The sequence below is a fragment of the Salarias fasciatus genome, chromosome 5 (genome assembly GCF_902148845.1).
Source record: "Salarias fasciatus chromosome 5, fSalaFa1.1, whole genome shotgun sequence".
Taxonomy (NCBI): Eukaryota; Metazoa; Chordata; class Actinopteri; order Blenniiformes; family Blenniidae; genus Salarias; species Salarias fasciatus.
In genome coordinates, this window is record NC_043749.1 from 10,351,116 (window position 1) to 10,372,931 (window position 21,816).

The 21,816-nt window shown below is 41.1% G+C and overlaps 1 protein-coding gene across 6 annotated transcripts in view; it reads left to right on the top strand.

Annotated features, from left to right (window-relative positions):
- Window positions 1-21,816, top strand: part of cpne5b (copine Vb) — a 133,087-nt gene that overhangs the window by 55,456 nt on the left and 55,815 nt on the right. For all 6 annotated transcript variants that reach the window (XR_003931458.1, XM_030091269.1, XM_030091270.1 and 3 more), the window contains one exon: window positions 19,728-19,791. Coding sequence is in view for 5 of the 6 variants with exons in the window: in XM_030091269.1 (XP_029947129.1) it covers window positions 19,728-19,791 (64 nt within the window). In the remaining variant the exon portion in view is untranslated. The remainder of the gene's footprint in view (window positions 1-19,727; window positions 19,792-21,816) is intronic.

The following is a 21,816-nucleotide window of genomic DNA, read 5'->3' on the forward strand; positions in this document are numbered from 1 at the left end:
TAGATAAATAAGCTTGGTTCTGGCAATATCTACACTTCTTTTTTTTAGGTCAGCACACGAAGTGAGTTTTATTTTTTGCACTGTGCCGCCGCTTCTGCCTGATCCTCACTGAATGTGTTTACACCTCTAATACTTGCCATCATCGCAGTCAAGGTTTGACCATCTCCTCTCTGCCCCTTTAACATCTCAGAGCTAATTTTAACTTTCTAAGATCCACTTTCACCAGAAAAAAAAATGGATTCGATTAAGTTTCCTCACTGCTCAAAAAGAATTGATTTATGCCTCATGGAGCACTGAAGACTCTGTACTCCAAGGTTTAGTTCACACTGATGCAGTGGAAGCTGTGAGCTCTTAAGCTTTTTTTTTTTTTCTTTAGATGTCATGTCAGCAAAATACTCTTCATGCTTCATTATTCATACAGATGCAATAATACATCCTGGCACCTGCGAGAGGCTGATCTCAATCTCCTCCTGTACCTGTGAGCTGCTGAGCGGCCCTGCCGGCCGGCCGGGACTTCAGTGGATTGTTCAGGAGCAGCTGAGCGATGGCTGCTGGGGAGGAGGATTTCCATTCAGCTTATCTGTCCTGGCTTCTCCAGCAGAATAAATTGAGCAGTTTGATTCTCTCTGCAGGCCAGGTGTCTCTCTGACCGACTCTCTTCCTTCTTACTTTTCTTTTTACATTTCCTGTTTTTCAACATAGTTCTTTTTTTTTTTTTTTTTTCTGCGGCTCCACGCTCACCTCTCCTGTCATAAAACCACATCGCTCTCTGTTGGTATGGCTACCAGCTATTCCTAACCCACGCTTCCAGTGAGCTGTGCTCCGCTGAGCCTCGTCATTACCTATCTGGGATATGCATATGTAGATGAATGCCTGCCACGGAAGAAAATAAAAATGTAGCTTTAGGAGCTCCAGTTGAAATCTTCTCTGGGTGGTAGTTTTGGAGGAAGGCTCTCATATTTTTGACTTGACTTGAAAGAAAAAAGAACATTTAGTTTTGCTTAAGAGAATTTAATCTTTAGTGTGTATAGCTGTTGGATAGTTCACAGTGAACGCCTGGTAGTTTATTTTCCATGCCTCGTAACCTGTGTTCAGTCAAGTGCATCGAGCAGAAACAGTTCCTCAACACCGTTATCCAGGCTGCTCTGACATTTCTTAGATTCTACACAAACCCTACTGATCTGTTTCTACAATACTGCAATGCTCTGCAATATTAGCGACATTGATGGAAAGTGCAGTAGACCAAGCTGAGGCGTCGCTTGTTGCTTCGTAGAACAATAAAGGAAAAGTCAAACTACGATCTCTTTCAGCAGAGAGTCTGCTGCCGTGTCCATCGACGGTGATTTCTACACCAATAAGGAGCTGGAGACGAATGGCTTCCCTTTTAGGTGTCATTTATGTTCCAGTGTGGACAACAGAAATCTGCATGTTCGCACTCCTCTGGCTTCCTGTTAGCAGAGTAAATAAAACATTCAAAGAAGAGAAATGCCAAATAATTACAGCGATAGCATCCGAGCTCAGGATTAATCCCCCAAATTGTCCAAGGACAGACACACACACACACACACACACGTCTGTGTCTTGCTCCTCTGGCACAATATCCTAATGGAGGTCTGGTTTTGTGGACTGATAAACCTGTCATAGACTCCCTCTCTTGATTTTTTTTTCCTCCTCTCTAACACAGAGTGATAAATCAAGTCTCTCTAGTGTCGGCGAACAGATGCGCATGCACACGCTCATCGCAGACAAATCCATTAGTATCCATGCTCCTCATCTCAGGCTATGAGAGGCTGCTATTCATAGCCTCTGAACACAGCCTCCCCACCTATCTCTCTCTGTGCCATGTATCTTTTATTTCCCCTCCCTCTTGCACAGACACATGCAGGTTGTGTTGTGTTGTGTTGTGTCCTCCTGCATGGATTTGACTTCATTCCTCTGGATCGGCTGTGCTTCACCGCCTCTCTGGGGAACCCTCCATCGGTGGTCTGGCTCACTGTCACATGAGTAATGCCCGTGCTGGGAATAACTGCACTGCAGATGTGGGTTTCCTCCGAGACAAAGATCTTACAGTAAATATAAGGTAGAAGACTTATTTCCTGAGGGGCTTGGTTTGAGTGGTCAGGAAAGAGTAATGGCTAGGAGTGTAATTACTACTACAGGGCTTCTTTTCCACATGAGTACCTAACGTCTTCCTCCCTGTCTCTTTTTTTTTTTTTAAGACCTGGCCTGATGGGAAGCTGGTGCTTTATTTCTGCTGTAAGACTACAGCTGCTTCATGTCTTTTGGGAGGTGTGCATTAAATATGACTGGAGCACATCTTTCATGGAGGCAAAGTGGTTACAGATGGCTCTTTACAGCCAGGTCAGGAAGATATATATGTGATAAATTAAGACGCATGTCGCCGGAGCGTAGTTAGACACATTAAGCTCAGTTTAAGTTTGAGGAAGAATAATTCTGAAATATGAATTTGCCTCACCAAGAGATTGTAGGGGTGAAAGGAATGCCTCTTCTTGGTCAGAAAGCATGATATTTCCAACTATCACAAGGAGGGTTAGCTGTTTTATTGCCTAGGGTTCCCAACAGCCGATAAAAATGATATCTTATAATTAAAAAAAAACATATCAGTATTCAAACAAAAATGACTGCTTGGGGTGAGACAAACGATGTTTGGCATGAGATTTGGAGGAGTTGTCAGGGCGCGTTGTGCTGCTGGCTTTTTGAGGAGGTGCTCATCCTCCCACACTCCGAAATCCCCGGCCTTGAAGTCTCTTTGAGCTCCAACATTGCAGAGTCAGCTTCTGCACAACTATAAATACAATGTCATGGAGCTCAAGGCAGTTATTCAGAAGTGGATTTAGGAAAAAAAATGAGTGCCCATTGCTATAAATGATGAGCCTGGTTTTTTTTCCTTTCTTTTTTTAATTGTCATTTGTTTTTTTGTTATTGTACGACAGCTACAGTATATAAGGCTTCATCAACAATGATTCGGCTGAAGGCCAGAGTCAGAGGTCACACATTATATTACTTGTGTTGTCCAGGAGCAAGAAATTTGTTCATGAAGTTGCCGTTTCAGTGCATGCTGATTGTTTCATAAATTAGTCATTGCTCGGTTTATCTTTGAAGTGCAAACAAACCAGCGAGGAAGAGAAGAAAAAGAAGGGAGGAAGGAGGGAGGGAGATCTTTTCCACTTCCTGCTTTGCACTTGACAGAGAAGTCTTTGATGCCGTGATGAAAAGTGACGGCTGTAAGGCCGCGGGCAGCCTGTGTCTGCGGGGCGAGGTGAAGTGAGACGGATAGTTCAGGGGTGCTGAGCTCCGTGGAAATGCGCTCGCCGGAGAGAGTGCTGCCCTGCAGGAGCATCGCCAGCTTGTTCCAGGAACATCAAAGGGCCGAACGGTCTGAACGGAGCTTTGTAGAGGCTCGTGTCTCAGGCTGCGCGTTGCCAGCTCCGAGCTGATGAGAATAAATGTTAACAGGCCTTGTAATGAACTGATTGATATTGTCCAATGAGAAGGCCTCACTGCCGTGTTGGTGAAGATGCACATAGTGACAAACCCTCAGCTGAGTGTTGAGCTTTTACATGCCTGGCAGCAAACTTAAATACAAACTTATTTTTTTTAAATGCTACCGTTCATTGATTGTTGAGACTGAAAACAATTCCCAACCCTTTGAAGAGGTTGAACTCACCGTGTGAGGATAAGAGGAACGCTCAGGTTGAAGTTGTCTCAGCAACTTCACAGGATTGTGCTTGCACAAAGATGCAGAGGTTCACAGAGAGATTATCCCGGCTCTCCATCATAATCCTGTGATGAAAAGGTGACCCAAGTTGAATAAAGTGTTTATAGAGAATGGCTGGAAGTCAGTGTTATGGTACTCGAATAAGTTATGAAAAATTCAACACAGTTTCTCTCCAAACAATCTTTTCACAAGTGGGTGGATAAAGCAAATAAGTTATCCAGTGTTATACCTGAAGCTCTCATAGGTCTGTCATAAATCTTCACATTTATAGCTTATTTCTCACCTGAGAACATTCCGGATTTTATATATAACTGATGTTTCTATTTTAATGTGTATGCAGCAGCGAAATGCAGCACTCGCTCCTCTCAGTGTGATTTTATATGAGTGGGATGTAGCATAATTTGTCAGGCAATTATAATTCACATAACTGACAAAATGCTCATGGCCATCATTTAAATAACAAATGCATTAAATGCATTAGAAAGGGGCAGAGACAGTAAAATACTGTTATCTCTGTCATCTTCACATTAATGTTACTGCAGTTCCCTGAAAAAATATATATATTTGAAATTAGAAAAGAAGGCATAATTTGAAACCTGAAAGACTTTGGGGTAATTGTTTATGTTTCATGAGACAAGCTGTTCATGATAAACAGAGGCTTAATAATCAAACTAAAACAGCCATGCATATCATTCGATCAGGAGAGATAACAAATGATAATAAAGACTTTTCTGTCTGGTTGCTCGGTGTAATTTGTTTTCTTGCCCCAGAGTTGGATTAATTTACTTCAGAGCCGAATTTATTGTAACCTCATTTAAACAGGTAACCTTAATAACAATGGAACACAGTGTGTTTATCTCAGTAAGTATACAATAAATACCTGATTTCTAAATCTGTGTCTCGCCGTTGACACAGACGTGATGCCTAATTTCATGCTGATAAAATATGTTGAAAAACTGTGAGATAGCATCTTCCTTCACAAAAATATATTGACCAAACATTGAAAACAAGACGTCTGACAGCATTTTTAATACCAACAGCCACCGATTGAAGACAGGGGCACCTTTACAAAACCTCATATGATTAATTCGAGTTTTTTGTGCTTATCTTATTAATGTATGACACACACACACATCTGTGTGTGTGTATGTGTGTGTGTGAGAGAGAGGGGGGGTGGGGGCTGGCTATGGAGGGTTTATGGCATGGAAACTAGGAAAATACTGGGTATTTATAGTAGCAGAGTCGGAAGGCAGTTGAGGTAACTTCTCTTCTCTCAGGGATTTACAGCTGAGTGGGCATCTAGTCTTTGTTCTCCTTCTTAATCTCTCATTTGAGAATGAACTATAATTTAATATGTTAATGGAGTTTTTTTTTTGGTTTTTTTTTACGATTTTGTGGGTTTGTTGAGCCAGAATTCTTTTTCTTAAATGCAAGTGATAGTCTAGTATGAAAACAATTCCCTATTAGCTTTTCACTTAGACAGCAGTAAAATGTGGAGGTCCAACTGAAATATTTTATAATATTGAAAAAAAAAATTCTCTTACTCATTACTACAATACAGAGTTCAAAAAATGTTGAATATGTAGGATGTTTTTCACACTTTAAAAAAACTGCAGAGGCAGATATGCTCACATTTTCATAGAAAGAAAAAAAAAAGTCAAATAAGAATGAACCTGTTTCAAAGCCATCACATGTGAGCGAAGCCGACACTGCAGCCTGTCAAGAACAATTTCAGGATCTACTTTAACAAATCTTATGCTGAAGTCTAAATGAGAGCAAATTGAGGATTCACCAGTTTTCAAAATATAATTCAAAACTTTCAAGACAGTTTATTTTTTAATGCTATGGCAGTTTGTACATATTTATGGCCAAGTTATGTTGTGATAAACCTAACCAAGATGTTTTGGTGCTGAAGCCAAACTATGAACTGTCACCATGTGAATGAAATGCTTTTTAATGTTACCATGATGTTTCCCTCTGGGATAAATGAAACCATTTCTATTGCTTCCATGTTGATGGTTTGGCGTTCTGGCAGTTGGTATCAAGCAATGTTTACATTTTAATCAGATTCTTGTTTGGGCCGTAGTTAGGGATGGGTACCCTTCACATCTGAATCGATACGATATCGATACTCGGTACCTGCGAATCGATACCGGTATTTTTCGGTACCTGTTTTCGATACTTTTTTTGGGGGGAGGGGGGGGTATGCATTTGGTAATTAAAGTTATTTTGTATATTTAAAAAAATAGTCTAAACTTCGGAATTTTGAACATTTATGCTTCAATAACATCAAGTGAAATAACTCCAACATAGAACTTGAGAAAAATGTGTGTGGGGATAAAGTAAATAATTTAAATAACAATAATAAATAACATAATAAAAATAAATAGACTCAAAATAAATAACTGTATGAAATGTTTCACATTTGCACCTGCTGCCTGTACAGTAACAAAAAACTTTCAAAATAAATAACTGCATAAAATGTTTCACATTAGCAGCACCAGGCACCTCTACAGTAAACAAACACTTAAAGGTATACTGGAGGACCCTTAGAACCAATCAGAATTGTAAGGTTCCAACTCGTAATTGGGCAGTCATAATGCCAATCAAAAGCCACGTGGGACCGCTGTTGCGTGATGACGTATCATGTCGAGTCGCCGCCTCGATGCGCGCGCTTGTTTCGAGCCGCGCATGCGCAGAGCGTTGTTTAGGAAGTGACATGCAGCGGGAGCGATCATCACAGAAGCCGCAGAAGCGGCTTGTTCCTCCCGCGAACACCTCTGAACAGGGGCGGGGTGGCCATTGGGAGGTTTCCCGAACGGCCGGTGTGTTCCAGGCCGGTGGAGTCTATTCCGGCCGGCGGCCACCCCGCCCGCTCTCACGGCCCGTGTGTCACGGCTCCCGGTATATTATATATTTGCTCCCGGTCTGCAAGTCGAAATACTTCGAAGATTTTGGACCCACATAACCGCGTCACCCGTGTCCTCCGCTCTTGCCGATGCATAATGTCAAGGTGCGTTCAGGATAAAAAAAAAAAAGGTGCGTTCAGGTACCGAAATGTGGTACTGACGGATTTCCCGTGAATCGATACTCAGTACTTCAGTGGGAATTCGGTCGGTACCAAAAAATTACCGAAATTCGGTACCCATCCCTAGCCGTAGTGTAGTTTAGCGGTGAGCTCCTTCCCTCACAGAGATTACCCCAATTCCATTCCATGGATAGTTTATCTACAGTGTTATGGGGCTTCTCCCAATCTCAGCTGATCACAGAAGGTGAAGCTACTTTTACTGTTTCGCTGTAAGACCCCTGTCCTCACTTTGCTGTTGCTTCATTAAAGTGACCCCAGGTCAGGTCAGATAACCAGGTCAGGCCCATAAGAGATATGTTTTAAAAGGTAAACAAGTTCTTTCTGCATCGTTGCATTGTTGTGGAAAGGGTGTTTGTTGTTTGAATGAGAGCTCATTCCGTATTGATACCCTTGTGTCTAATATCGCAGAGCAAAAACTCAATTTCCTCTTCCAGCAAGCAGCAATTGATCATCTCTTTCTCTCTCTCTCTCTCTCTCTCTCTCTCTCTCTCTCTCTCTCTCTCTCTCTCTCTCTCTCTCTCTCTCTCTCTCTCTTTCTGTTGCTCGCGCTCCACATGCCGACCCATCTGTTAGGAAAACAATAAAACCATTTTTCTGTCATTGTGGACTCGATTGGTGCGATCACTCAAATTGACAAACGAAGCTTTCCAGCACTGAATCAACGTATGCAGGAATGCTGCGTGGGATCAGCTGTTCTTTGAGGTCACAGTGTTCGCAGACCTGCAGACGCATAAACCTGACCAACATCAGGATGGAAATCAGCATCCTAATCCAGTGAAAAACTCTACTTTTGCACTGAACACAGTCTGTTCAGATACTTTGAGACAGCTTCTGTATTAAAAAAAAAAAAAGAACAAACAAACAAAAAAACATTGATTTTGATCCAAACTGAATCAGTAAAAACGAAGCATCACACAGACTGGGTGTCATTGTTGCGATGCTAATTGCCTGAAGGTGTCATCTGTCCTCAACTGGAGAATAAGGGAAACTGCTATTTTCCTCTTTTTACCTTTTGTGTTTGTGGCTATAAACGAAACAGAAGAAAGAGATAAATGTCAGAAAAAAAAAAAAAAAACCCACATCGGATGAAATTTGCCACCGCTCGTGAATGTGTTCGGGTTTGACTGCAGATTCCTTTCTTCAGTCTCATCTTGGCTTTCTTCTGAAATTACATTTCCAGATGTGACAGATTCCGCTCCAGGAGATGAAAACACTGTCACGCTGATGGAGATGCAATATCAACAACAAATTGAATAATAACACACATTAATCAAGTGCCACAGACATTAATTACCAAACATCTTTGTTTCTAAATGTGAGCATGGCTGATCAAGGCTCCTGAAAACCAGCAGCTCTTCTCCTTTGATACATAATGTGCGGTAGCATTGCCTTTTTATGTAGTATTGTGATTTATTTGAAGCGTGATGGATGCGGGGTCACTCGATCTGAGACAGAAGTAGAACACAGAGAACCTGCACCGGTCTCCTCTGTTCATTTCTTCGGGTTCCTATAGGTGCTCACTTCTCCTTCTCTCTTCTGTTTGATTAATGGCACCATCTCTCAGGTGGCCATTGTAATAAAGTCAAATGAGGTCTCGAATGGCTGAGGCTTTGTAGAATCAGCAGCGGGTAATTGAGGGGGTGGATGTCTCAGGTGGGGCTCCGTATCCTTACAGCAATGAAATAGTGTTTCACTTTTCCCTTCGGCGAGTTAGCGGAGACGGTAATTGTGTTGGAGAGATTGTGCCTCGCTGCACACTGTTGTATGTTTGGATGGTTGTGCTCATGTTCCCCTTTTAAAGGTTACAGAGCCGCTCCTGAGGAAAACATCTCTCCCCAAATGCATCGGGGTGTGCTCAGTTTTGCCACCTGAATAATACAGTTGCAGAGGAATGATAATTGAAACTCTGTAATCCAGAGTATCGCCTTTGAACAAGTGTGATGCTCCTTTGTCAGACAGACATATTTGGCTTCCCATGTTGAAATCTGTCAGAGGAATTTGTAAAGAAATCCTCCCTGAAACCTGGTAATCCTTTGTATCTCTTTTCACCAGGCAAGAGAAAAATCTCTGGGAAGGTGAATGGCAGATTTTTGGGCTGCTACTTAGCTTTATGTGGGATTATGTGTGATAGTAAATGGGCTATTTGGAGTGCTTGTGTGTAGGAGATGGAGCAGAGCGCTCAGTTTTCCTACAGGGAACGTGGTTTACCTGAAAACAAGAAGTTATGTCAACAGACGATGCTTCTGTCGTCTATGAGTACTCTGTCCAGCAAGCAAGATCTAAATAACTAGTTCATCTGAAAATTGTGAACATTTTGCAAGTTTTAGGTTGTTGATGACATAAATCTTAAGAAAATGACTTGAGTTGCACTTTGAATTCGTTAGGATGCACCTCGATGCAGCGCTGTCATCATTTAAAGGTTTTTTCGTCTAGTACGACTGAGGGGTGAATGGGTTACTGGACAGAAAATAGCCTGACATCCCTGGTGTACTTTCAATTAAAAGAGTCAATAGTGGCGACTCTATAGGAAAAGTTAAGGCTGCAGTATTTGCAGCAGGAGATTTAGGTTCAATCTCAGCCAGTTTTTAAACCATGCAGCTCAGACCAGTTCAGGATTACTGCAACAACTCATCATTAGAGTAAAACTAACCTGACTCACAGCGGTTTAAACCCAGCTCACGTTCCCTATCAGTGGGTGAACAATCCAACGCTTGATGAATTCTGCTTCACAATGATAAGAAGAGCCGACATCCAGGGATCAAATGAACGCTATGAAGCCTTTAACTTTTCTGACCCACTGTAAAAGTCTACAACAATGTAACTGATAAGAGTTTATTGGTGTAACTTCATTATTAAGTGTCACACTGTTTTTAGTTTAAATATTTGCGTCCTTGTTCAGATGTAGAAGACGTGTTCAGCCGCTTCGTCTGCTCTCCTGCTTGTGCTGAACGTGCGGCCGTCTGTCCCTCCCCTAACGCTCCACAGCGGGACATTTTGCCTCGGTGGGCTCGTGCTTTCTGCAGTGAATCTGAACGTTGGCACTGGACGTAAATTGCGCGTTGCGGATTCATCCATTATGAATGCAGTTCCCAGGGACACGGGACTGGAATGAAGTGGTGATCACAGCTGCCCTCCAGTATCGTGAACAGACACTGAACTAACTCAGTAGGTAAAAACACTGACACTGTACCTGTCTGCATCTGCTGCTGGACAGAATTTACACATTTCCTTTGGCTAAACCTGCGTCGTTTTAATTTGTACTTGTCCCTGTTTTTCTTTTCCTTCGTCTTGCGTCTTGCTTTTGGGATTGGGTTCTTTATTTACCTTCGAAGTTTCTTTAAATTTGATCCCTCAGTCCACATTCTTTCTATGTGTCTCAAAACTTCAATAGAGCCAAAAGTCCTCCCATGTTTTATAGATGTAACATCACATCAAATAAAAGTTTTCTCTTTTTTCTGCATTTTTTTTTTCTTTTTACCCCTAACACCCCGAACTACTGTGGCACTTTTTGTATTTTTCCAAGTCGCGAGCTCAGCGCTGGAATTTAAAATCATCTTCTGAGGCTATGAACAAGTTCAAGCTGCACAGCGTGACTTCTCTGTCATCCGCGAGGTAAAGCTGTCCACAGCTGTGCCTTGACTGACTCTGGGAAGAGAATCGGACCTGACAGGGCTCAGCCCTGCGTGTGAACCTGAATGATCTGATGATAAAAGCTGCGTGGAGTCAACCATACTGTAGCCTCGTCCAGTTTGACTGTAAAGCTGAGACGCATAACCAGAGCGCCTTGAGATACCGCAGTTGATGAAGTTATGAACTGTGCGCACACTCAGATTTCTATACTTCCTGAAATCGGGACGCTCAGCCCTCTGAATATGGGTTGAGCTTGGGGATTTTTCTGACTGTACCTTGTTCTTGTATATGCGTGGGTTTTCTTTGAGTACTATCGTTCATTTCTTTGGACAGTCTGAATACATACATTGACATCTGGGTCTTTAAATCAGGTTTGTCCTGAGTTGGACTGCTGCACTCTGCCTTTTCTCCAGCTGTGTTACAATGACCGCAAAATAAAATTCAAACACCATCTGTGTTTCTGTTATGAGATCACCTAAAAGCCAGAAATCATAACTGCCCATTAAACAGAACTATACCCAGCAGATATTATTGTCCAAACAATTGCATACAATCTTCATTACCATTTAAAGCCTCTCTTTCTGTTATTCCATTCACCTTTGTGTTTGCTAGAACTCCAGTAGACTTCCTGAAGACGCCTCGGCTCAGTGTTCAGTTTAAGGCATGACGATCAGTAAAAGTCAGCAGGAGGCTAAATACCATTTTAGACAAAAGGTGCAGATTCCATTTGGTGAGTAAAAACCCAGACAAAAGTGCAATTGAAAGCCATTACCCTGACAAATGTGGAGCTGCGATGCCGACTGCATGCACTGTGTAGCCCTTAATGTTTCTGGGAGGTTGTGTTAGCAAATACTCCACTGATCACCTTTCTTTACAGAGAGGATTTGGCATCAGGTAGCCGATGTTTGTGTGTGTGAGGTTGGAGGCAGTCTGATCAGTTTAATCTTTTTCTATCGCAGAGACCTGCCTCTCGTCACTCGGAGGCAATTAGAGCAAATGACTCCGTTGTAAGAGGTAAATTCACTGTGAGAATAAGAACATTTTCACCTCTTAAATAGGAGGAAATGTTGACTCTCCGTTGGGCGGGGTCATTAACGGTGGACCACAGTAACATAATCACACAAATGAGCCACCTTTCCTCCTTCACCTAGCAGTTGTTCTGGACTCGTTAATAAGCATGATATTTCTTCTGAAAGTTAATTAAAAGTCTGACGGTCTTTACTAAGCCATCAGCTGGAGGTGATGACAGCCGTCCATGTAATAAAAAGAAACCTGCTGCTGCTGATGAGATCCAGAAGAACCACGCTGTCTCCACGTGGGCTTCATTTAACTGATTGGTTTTAGGATATAAAATGATTTGTGTGGATCAAAATGTGTTTGAGCGTATGTTAAATTACATCTCAAGATGTGCTAATAGTTTGAAATTAATTTGCTTTCTGGTAATAGTTACTGCAGAGCTTCAAAGATTTTCAGTGTTTGTTAAACTACGTTATAGAAATTAAAATGAAGCAAAGAAATTTGATCCAAAACTGAACATATTTTGTGTTTCACATGCTGTGGGCAGTAAGATGTTTGGCCTGAGACATATTCAGAGTATTGAAAGTACGGTTTACTAGCTTCAAAAGACAATGTTTGCAGACATCCATTCATCCAGCTGCTATTCCAGTGGTGTTAAACTCATTCCAGTTCTGACCTAAAGCGGGCTGGATCAGTATGATTATTTTTAGATTACATACAATGATCTATAAATAATCATAAACAACCACAACTCTGAATGTTTTCCTTTGTTTTTTAGTGCAAAGAAATATAAAAAAATAAAACTTAATTCAATTCATATTTTAAAAACCTGAAAATCTTGACATCTACAAAGTAAACATTCAGTATCAATACATATTTGACTGTAGAGAAAACTCTTTTGAAACACTTCAAGGATGTCTGTTTCATTTTTGTTATTGTTAATGTTTCAAGACTAGCTGTCTTTATCATTTTTACATTTTGCAAGATCACCTCCAGACTGTTTTGGTCTGCCAGCTGTATGTCTTACATCCCAGTTTTGCTCTATTTTATGAAACTTTGGACATTGTCACCAGGCCACACTATGATGATACAGATATGCGGTAATTATTAAGACAAGATGAATCATTTGCCATTCTTTTCAAGAATTGCATTTTGAATTAGTTATTTTTCTTTTGCAAAAGCAAAAAACAAAACACCTTTAATTGAAGTAACACATCGCTGTAGCCAATTATTATACTAAAATTATTATTTACTGTCTCTAGTCTGAGCACGACAACAGATGTGTAGTCTAATTACAACTTTGAAAATTACAATTCGTTCCTGGAATGTTTTTTTTTTGTATTTTAATTAAACTAATTATTTTAATTGCATTTGTGTGTCTGTTGGTGGTCGAATATAATGATAATGCATGAATGAAAGTAATTAATTCTTTAGTTAGAAATGATTGCACTTGCTTTATTTTTTCAATTTGCATTTTTTTTTGTGTGTTTTTTTGAAAAACCAAATGAAAATCAGATTTTCTGGGTGGGAAACCTTTTTCACAAGTATTCAATGTCAGGTTCTGCCTTTAAAAAAAAAAAAAAAAACCTCACTTTTATGTTCCTGTAACGTCACAGAATAAGCTGCTGAAAGGCTTTTTGATATGAAAATCTGATAGATTCAGAATTACATTTGCAACTTTTGCCAGAGCGAAGCACCTAATGGAGACAGGGCTTGATCTGCCCTTTAAAGGCGTCTTCTCCTTCTTTAACCTTCCGCCCTTCTCCTCCTGTTCAAACCTCTCACTTTTCTCCGCTGATAACCGGTGAATTTTGCTGCCTCTCAGTCGAGCCGCCGCTCCGAGAGAATCAATGCGGAGCGACTTTTTGGCAGAGTGCTCTTCTGGAAGGCCTCCAGGACGATCCCGCTCTCAAGAAGCCTGATTATGTACGATGGCTCTTGTTCCTTGACACAAGCGATCGGGCTTCGAGCTGCTTTAATGCCTTTGTGCTTCCACCCTTGTTTGGTCAGAAAAAGTTACAGCTCACAGCGTTAAACTTTAGAATTTTACTGCATGAACCTGAGAAGCTTAAAATATGACAATTATACCGTTTAAAAAATTCTGATAATGGTAAAGTTTAATCAAAGATGCATTTACCGTTAATATAGTCCTTTGTATGGAAGGAAAATTCAACTGTGTGATGAAACGGTACAGATACAGCATCTCCCTGATTAAATAAAGTAATTCATCTTAATAGAGGTTATGCCCAAAATCTCAGTATTTGACAATGTGGCACAAAAGTCAAATTAAATAATCCCTGTGTTTTAATAATCCAGCTCAAATGGTATATTTGCTCCTGTTTTTTTGCACAGTAATAATGTAAATAAAACAATAGCCTACACTTTAACTGATGAATATGAGTTTTTTTTTCTTCAGTTTCTCCAAAAAGCAACACCGACTTTGACTTTTTGTGGGTCGATCGGATGTGATGCTGCTCGGTTTATTTGTGGGATATTATATTGTCTGGGGCTATATCTGTGTGTAATAGAGCCAGTCACAAGGGCAAGAAGAGGTTTGGCCACCCGACTATTATCAAAATGTCACAGATACACTTTTAGTAAAAACTAATATCAGTGTATAAATTTAGCATTTTTCTCCAACACTGTCGAGTTAATACTCACACGGTTGGTCTTGTGGAGCTCTTTTCCTGTCAGACATTACCTTAATATTCCTTATTGATGCTTTTTGACTCAACACCTTTCAGTGTTTGGCAATAAAACATAAAAAAAGCATGTAAGGCAATACATGTTTCATGTGACAAACATGCCTGTGCGTGTTCTGAAGCATCTATCAAAGCATTTTGCGTTTTGTTGTAGCACAGCGAGTTGACAGCACTCAGTGGAAACACGCGCTGTAATCTACAAAGAAAAGAGACAGCAGCTTGTCCATTTGTTCCACCCTTTCACTTCCCCATTGTTCGTCTTCTTTCCTTCACTGTCCCCCTCGGCAAAATTAATTTAGCTGTGCTACTCACAGCAGGTTTGTTAGTTATCTGGAGTTCTTCACTCCCTGAAGCTGAAGATTTCTGTAATTAAAGATTCTCACTCTGTCTGTGAAGAAGAGTCTGTGTGCGCGTGGTTTTTCTCTGAGTCCAAGAGTTATAATTAGTATTTGTCTTACTGTGCAAAAGCTCCTTTTTTTTTTGTCATCACTGGTTAAAACCTGCACTCGTCCATCTTTTGAAGCACAGGTGACATGATGAATTCACTGCTGCTTTCACTCTTCAGTGTTTGTAACAAACAGATTCAGAAGTTCTTTCTTTTCAGGCTTCTCAGGTTTATTGCACTAAGAGCTTTCTAATTTGCCCAGGTGCGGTCCAAAGAATAAAACTCACTGCCAGCCTGACACATTTATGAGATTACTGTTTCAGTAATATGAGGGAGCAGGATCCTTGGTGGTTTCCTCGGGGGGGCTCTCTGCTGTAACCGAGACAAATTATAAATCAAGTCTGAAGTGTTTCTTTTCTCTTACTGCTGTTGCAAACCAACACCAAAGTGCAAATGAGTTTCCAATCCATAGTTTTTCTGCCATTGCTTCCAAGGTCTTTCTCGAAACACATTCAAATGTAAGATGTTAGACACACTTAGTTTTACAGTTTGACCTCGACTGATTTATCTTTCTTTTTGTAGTATAAAAATGCGATCATGATTGTCTGTGTGCTATCACGGACGTGAAAGCAAAAGGTGTTGTATGAATGAGACAAGTAAACTTGTGTGCAATCGCAAGTGTTTTTCTTGTTCTGTCATAAACATCTTATCAGATTTGCACCAATATAAAGGAAAACTGTAGTTATGTAAAAGTGACATATTCAATTCTTTTAATTTTCCAGATTATTGGAGTTTATCTGTTACTCTATTTGTTCTGTTATTGATTTTTACATATTGAATCGCTATATTCTGAAAGTATAAATGTCAAATATGAAAAAAATAAGCACCCCAAAACTTTCCAATAAACACAAATTCTGTAAATAAAATCCTTGTTTTTAATAGTTATTCTCCACATGCCACCTGCACAAAGCATCAGCAAGCCTTTTCCAGACCGTCAGTGACCAGGAAGCCCAGGCTTATGATTAAAAGCTCGCTCCTGTGGCTCCGCTGGATTTACTTTGCCGCTATTGAGCAGCCACAGCTTGTCAGCACAGCACACTTCTTCCAGCACAACCTAAACTCCTTTGTCTGGTTATTTTAGCTTTTCAGGGGCCCTACGATAATGGGTTTCTCTCTGAGACAGGGAATTGATTCAGTTGCAGGAGATGAAGAAATGAGTGGGGATGGATGTATATATATGGAGTCGTTTGTCTTTGAAAAGCAGTGTTTTTGAGCCAAATGCCTGAGAGGGTGCCAAGTGACTGAGAGTGAGTGTGAGGAGATGTGTGTGAGTTTACAAGCGATAAATAGCGAGAGAGGGAAAGAAACAGTTTCCTCCTTCACTCACCCGTGTGACCAGAATGGTTTCCCTCCCTTCAAGATCGATACAAGACTTTTAGTGTGGCTCGAAGGTCTCCATCTATGTCTTAAAACACACACACACACACACTCACACACAGCGAGACAGCACTCAATCCAGTCTCAACACTTTCGCATGTTGGGTCTAAGTACTTTTTGAGTTCACGCAATTCTACTCAGGAGAAAACATTCACACCTCTCCTGCTTCACTGAGTGTCATAATGAAACACATTGTCTTCTTTGATGGAAAATATAGCAATTAAGGGTATTTTAAAAATATTTTCATTATATTTGAATTTGTAATTTACAGATTTTGCTCCTGAAATGACGGAACAATATTGTTGAGAAAAAAATTAATTAGCTACGAATCAGAAAATGACAAAATGGAAGGAATCTACAGAGCCTTTAAAGTCCCAGAAGGTGATTTGTTTTTCCTTGTGCAAACGAGTTATTATTTTGTGCGTTCAGCTTGATTAATTCGGTAAAGTTGGCACCATAACTCTTCGTGCAGAAACAGTGGTGTGCAGGGACCGTCTGCAAATCACAAGACCCGCTGCACCAGTGCAGACAGATTACTGAACTTTATTATTAATATAAATCATGTTTGTTTTTTGTTTTTTTATCAGAGTAATAGCTGTTGTGTGATCAGCAGGACTCTCTGGATAGCTGGATAATGATTTGTTGATCTGCAAAACATTAGAGTGAAGTTATTGAATGGTATTACTCACAAAGATTCATTCAAACTGTAAAAAAGCCTTTTTTTGAATATGAAAGCATGTGTTGTAGTCTGATCAGCAGGCGACAACTGAAGGCTGCAGTGATTTTGGTGCAACTGCAGTGAATGCCAGTGACCTTATTAGATATTTTTGTAGGCCTTGTCTTCACTGTCTCGGCGGTCTTGTAATTTGCAGACGGTCCCTGCTCTACCAGCGGCACATCGAGATCACTGTTATTTCTGCTACACAAAAGACAGACACATTTATTAAAGATGAGTTTGTAGCATATTGTCCACCTCACTCTGAATGTACAGAAGCCTCGTCTGTGTGTTTATAACATTTTGTTAAAGAGTTCTTGCTGCCGAAAGTTTGTATCTTGGTAAATAACGTCTCTTAAAAGTGGATGTGTCAAGTTCACTGGGTCGCCTAAACTTACAAATACTGAAAGCACCGCCCGACTGAAAACCCCAAATACTCAGTGAATACTTTTTTAATCAGTAAAAGTGATGTGTTATACCCACTGATTTATACGGTAACAGAAAAACAAATTTCATGTGGAAAGGGAAAGGGACTGGTGTGTCTGACGCAGAACAGGAAGCAGCGGACAATGAACGTCCTCGGGAAGCCGGTGCGTCTCCTGCCGATTAATCGGTTCTCCACAGCCAGCCTCCCGACCCACTGCTGCACCGCGTGGTTCTCCAGCTGCACAAAGCAGAATAAAGAGACCTGCAGCGGGTGGCGAGGCCGGCGGCGCACATCATTCACAGCCCACTAACCCCCCAAAGAGAGATTTATGTTGAGCCAATAGAAAAGAGGTCCAGCTGTATTTTTAAGGGACCACGTCCACCATGATCTTCACCAATTTGTCTTGTCAGAGGAAGACATACAGACTCTTTGAAGCATCAACAATTACAGTTAAAAATAACATCTATCATAACTACAGTCCAGCACAAGTAAAACTACTGCTGGTGTTGAGAAAACTTTGGCGGCAGTGTGTCAAAACGCAGGACCAGCGAATTCCAGACGTCCGTCAGCACGATGTGAACACAGACTGTTCGTTGTTTGCTAGACCAAGATTATTCCGTGACTTCTTGAGAAAAGGAACCTTTGTGATTCAGTGCAGCAGACAGAAGAAAGGAGAGTGAGAGGAATTATAAAGTCTCTTTTGATAAAGCGTGCAGCCTTTCGAGGTTAGAATAAAAAGGTCAGCGTGACACCGAAGTGTTGACAACTTTCTCCGCATACAAGGAAGTGTTGAAGCAAACACATGCAAACATTTCTGCTCTTGGGGGAAAAAAAAATGTGTTCCATCGTGAGAACAAAGGGAAAGACCTCATGGCAGCAAGTGTAAATGAGTAAGACGATTTGCTGATGCATTGCTGGATTGTTCAACAGGCTTCTGATGCAACTTCATCTGGAATGCTCTGAGCATTCTTTATGGAAATTATTGCCCAGAAACAGAAACGCATTCCTTCCGATAGTGAGAAAACTGCTTGTTATCAGTAAATAGTGCAAATAAATTGTTTTGTTACTTTGAAAAAAAAAATATGAAGCTCCTGTTGAAGTCATTTCTCATTTTCAATCCTTCAAATTCCATTTCCTGGGCATTACAACTCAATCCCTCCTGACACCTCCAGCAGATTAAATGTATAAAAAGATTTAGTCTCAGTTGAGTGACACTGTGCACGGTGACGTACTGTAAAGATAAATATATTTCACATGGTGCAGTAGAACAGTGAGGGAAACGACCAAACAGGAGAGCTGCACATGAAATCCTAAAAAGATTCAAAATAAATAAAAAATATTGGTAAGGCTTCAAAGATAAAGGCCATTCCTTCTCTGCACTCAGCTCAGAGTCAAGTGTAATAAGCGACACAAAGCAGGGCGAGCTTTTGATTTGGATTCTGATTTTTGCATATCTCGCCGTTCCTTTTCTTCCTCTGAAACTCAGATTTAATCAGAACGGATTAACCGCATGTGATAAGCACATAACCTCAATCTGCATCAGATAAAACTACTGTAAAGCAGCGGCGGCCAAGATCTAAAGATACAGCACTGTCATTTCAGCCTTTAGAGACTCTTCAGCCTTTATCATCTGCTTTTATACAGAAATATCGAGAGCTTGGAGAAAAAAAATGACATGTATGTAGAAATTGAGCCCCAGATTCAGTGAAGTGAGATCCCCAAAAATACAGATTGCTATCATAAATCATAACTGACCAGTGATTTTCATTTTTGTTTTATTTTATTTTGCTTTGTGTACCAGATTCAGGAAGTGTGTGCTTTTGTTCTTTTGTGAGCTGAAATTAGTTAATGTCCCTGTGAGCTGCTTTTGTCCTTCCGTGTGTTTCGGCTCCATTTGAATCGAGCTGTTTTGAGTTAACTGCTCTATCCTGTTTTTACAGCATTCGTTTCACGAAGAATGATTTAATTTTCCATCCGTGGGTCCTTCAACCTTCGCACACACCCAAAAATAATCTATTGCGATATTAACTCATAAAGTGAGGTTAAAATTAGGTTAAATCATCTTACTTCTAACTTCTATCTTTCCCTCTCGTCCTATAAACAGACCTCGGGTTCATAAGACTGATTTCCTGCCGCAACTTAAAGTCGAGGCTGCGATTATGAGGACTGGAGAAAATTGAAATCAAAGCGTTGAGTCTCTCTGTGGGAGCCGCGCTGAAAGGATGAGCAGACTGATGGGGCTCAATGAAATCTGAGCGCATGTATCCACTTCATAATCATGCGTGAATATAGATTCGGCGGTGAAACTGGGGCAAACCTTTGTGGCTCACGGTTACGGTCGGATAGGCTTCTGTTTTCTACAATCATTGAAAACAATGAGCACGGAGGAGACGTGTGTGGAAACGTGAACGACCAGCAGCGCCGGCAGCCGTCAGAATTTACCCGCAGCTGGAAACTTCTCGCAGCTGAAAATTCCACGCAGTAGCCATCGCTGAGGCATCACGAGTCGATAGTGGGCAAAGCACAAGATGTGTTTTCTTTTAATTTCTTTCTAAGCTTTTATTGTTTTCTCTCGTTCCTCCCACAGAGGGATCCCGGGGAAGAAATGTGGCACTATCATCCTGTCGGCAGAGGAGCTGAGCAATTGTCGAGTGAGTAAGCCATAATAATCTCCCCTGCCAAACACATATTAGCGGGCAAACATCTGTTAGCAAAGCCTCGTCAAACAGACTCCTCACATAAAGTGGATTGAGAGGGATTAAAGCTCAAAAGGGCAAAATGAGATGTTGGGGAGCGTTTGTGGACAAAAGGAACATCCTTTTGACCAAGAGATGCTCAAACAAACAGAGGCTTTGATTATTTTGTGGTCAAGAATGCAACCGTTTAATGACATTGTTATCTTTTGTAAGTTAACAGAAAATGAGTTAATAGTCTGTGAGTGCAAAAACGACTTCTTTTTGATCAGTTTGTATTCCCTTAATCAACCAACAACCTTACAACCAACATCATCTTTGCTGAATATTCATGTATTTCTAATATTTGTGAAAAAGATACTTCCTGACTTCACCAAGAAAATGTTTCAATTTGTGAAATCGCAGTATGGATGGATGGAGGTCGGCAGGTGATGTTCGTGGTAAATGAGCTCCTTAAAACTACCACTGCTCTTCTTTTGTAGTTGTAAAGTGGGGGCAGTCGTCTCTTCCCCCTCAGTGGCTTCAGGTCGTCTCTGTTCTCCACCGTGCAGCTGAATAACCACACAGTGCAGCAGAATCCCAGGAGGCTTTCTGCACATCTGAAGGTCTATAGAAATTAATCAGTAGGGGAAGGAGGTGCAAACATGCCTCAGCTTTCTGGGAAATAATGTCTCTGCTGGGCTTTCTTCACCTGATGAGAGATCTGCCACCGCCTAATGTTTGGATGGTGTTTCATGGCTCTGTCCAACATGTTGAGCCAAATCCTGTGTGTTCAGTTGATCTTGAAAAGCATAGCGTGTGCTTTATTGTTTTATTGTTGCATTGTTGATGGGTAATCCTGACTCTGTAGATGTCAGCATGTGTTAGGGTTAGGTGATCTTTCCCTCAAATGCATCCAAAAAATGCTACTGAAGCATAACGGAAACATGTATCTCTTTAATTTCAAGGCTCAGTTTTCCTATTTTTCTACCGTCTGTCTATTTTTCATACGGTTTTCAATCCTCTAATCACCATAATACTGTACCTTTCACCCACAGACAACTTAATCCCTCTCAGAATGTGACCGATAGGGGGGCTTTTCTTCACTGTGACCCGCTGTCTACATAAATGGCTGAGCAAAAACGATGGCGTGAGGCCTGAGTGCGCCCTCAGTTCAGTGCCGTGTACTCTGGATGCTTCACTGAGTTTCCAATATGCATATTAGAAGAGGACACCGAACAAGAAAATTCAGCCGAACTCATTATGAAAGGCGAAGAGGAACATATAGAGGAGGAAGATGGTGACATGAAAATACAAGAGAAAACCAGCAGTGGTGAAAAAGGAAATAGAGCTGAGTGTCTGAGTGCAAAAAGGAAGAGACAAAGAGTATCAGACAGATAGAAACAAGAACACTGGAGTGAATCAATGGGAGGACTATTTTCCGCTCGGTGTGTACCAGCTCTCAGCTCGACCGTCGGCTCGGCTGATGATAGCGTGAGACTGAACGCCATTTAATTAAAACGCAGCCCTGTCTGGCCTCGTCCCTGCAGCCTGAGGCCCGCTCGGCGTTGCAGAACAGACGTATGGAAATACACAAATAAGGTCTCTCACTTCCTCGTTCACGCCAACTGGTCAGAGTATTGTTTTGACACACAGCAGGAAGACATTGTTCTTTACAGCCCCTAAAATACACCGAACACACCTGTAGTCTCACCTGAAAGCCTGAACTTACTCACAAACTCTGTTTCGTTGTGTTTGTTGTCATTGTGAAAGTGATCCCTGGCACGTTCATTAATCTTTCCCTCCACACATGAGCGGCCGCTCCTCTTTAAAATTTCATCTCTTGCCAAGACTCTCTGATGTTTTTGGATTCCTGCGAGTGTTTTTTAGTGAAAGTCTATTGGACGATCTAATGACTTCATAAATATGTAATGCACAAGCCTCTAAACTCTTTTAGCTTCTAAGTGACATTAAGCTTTTATATCCTGTTTCAAGGATGACGAG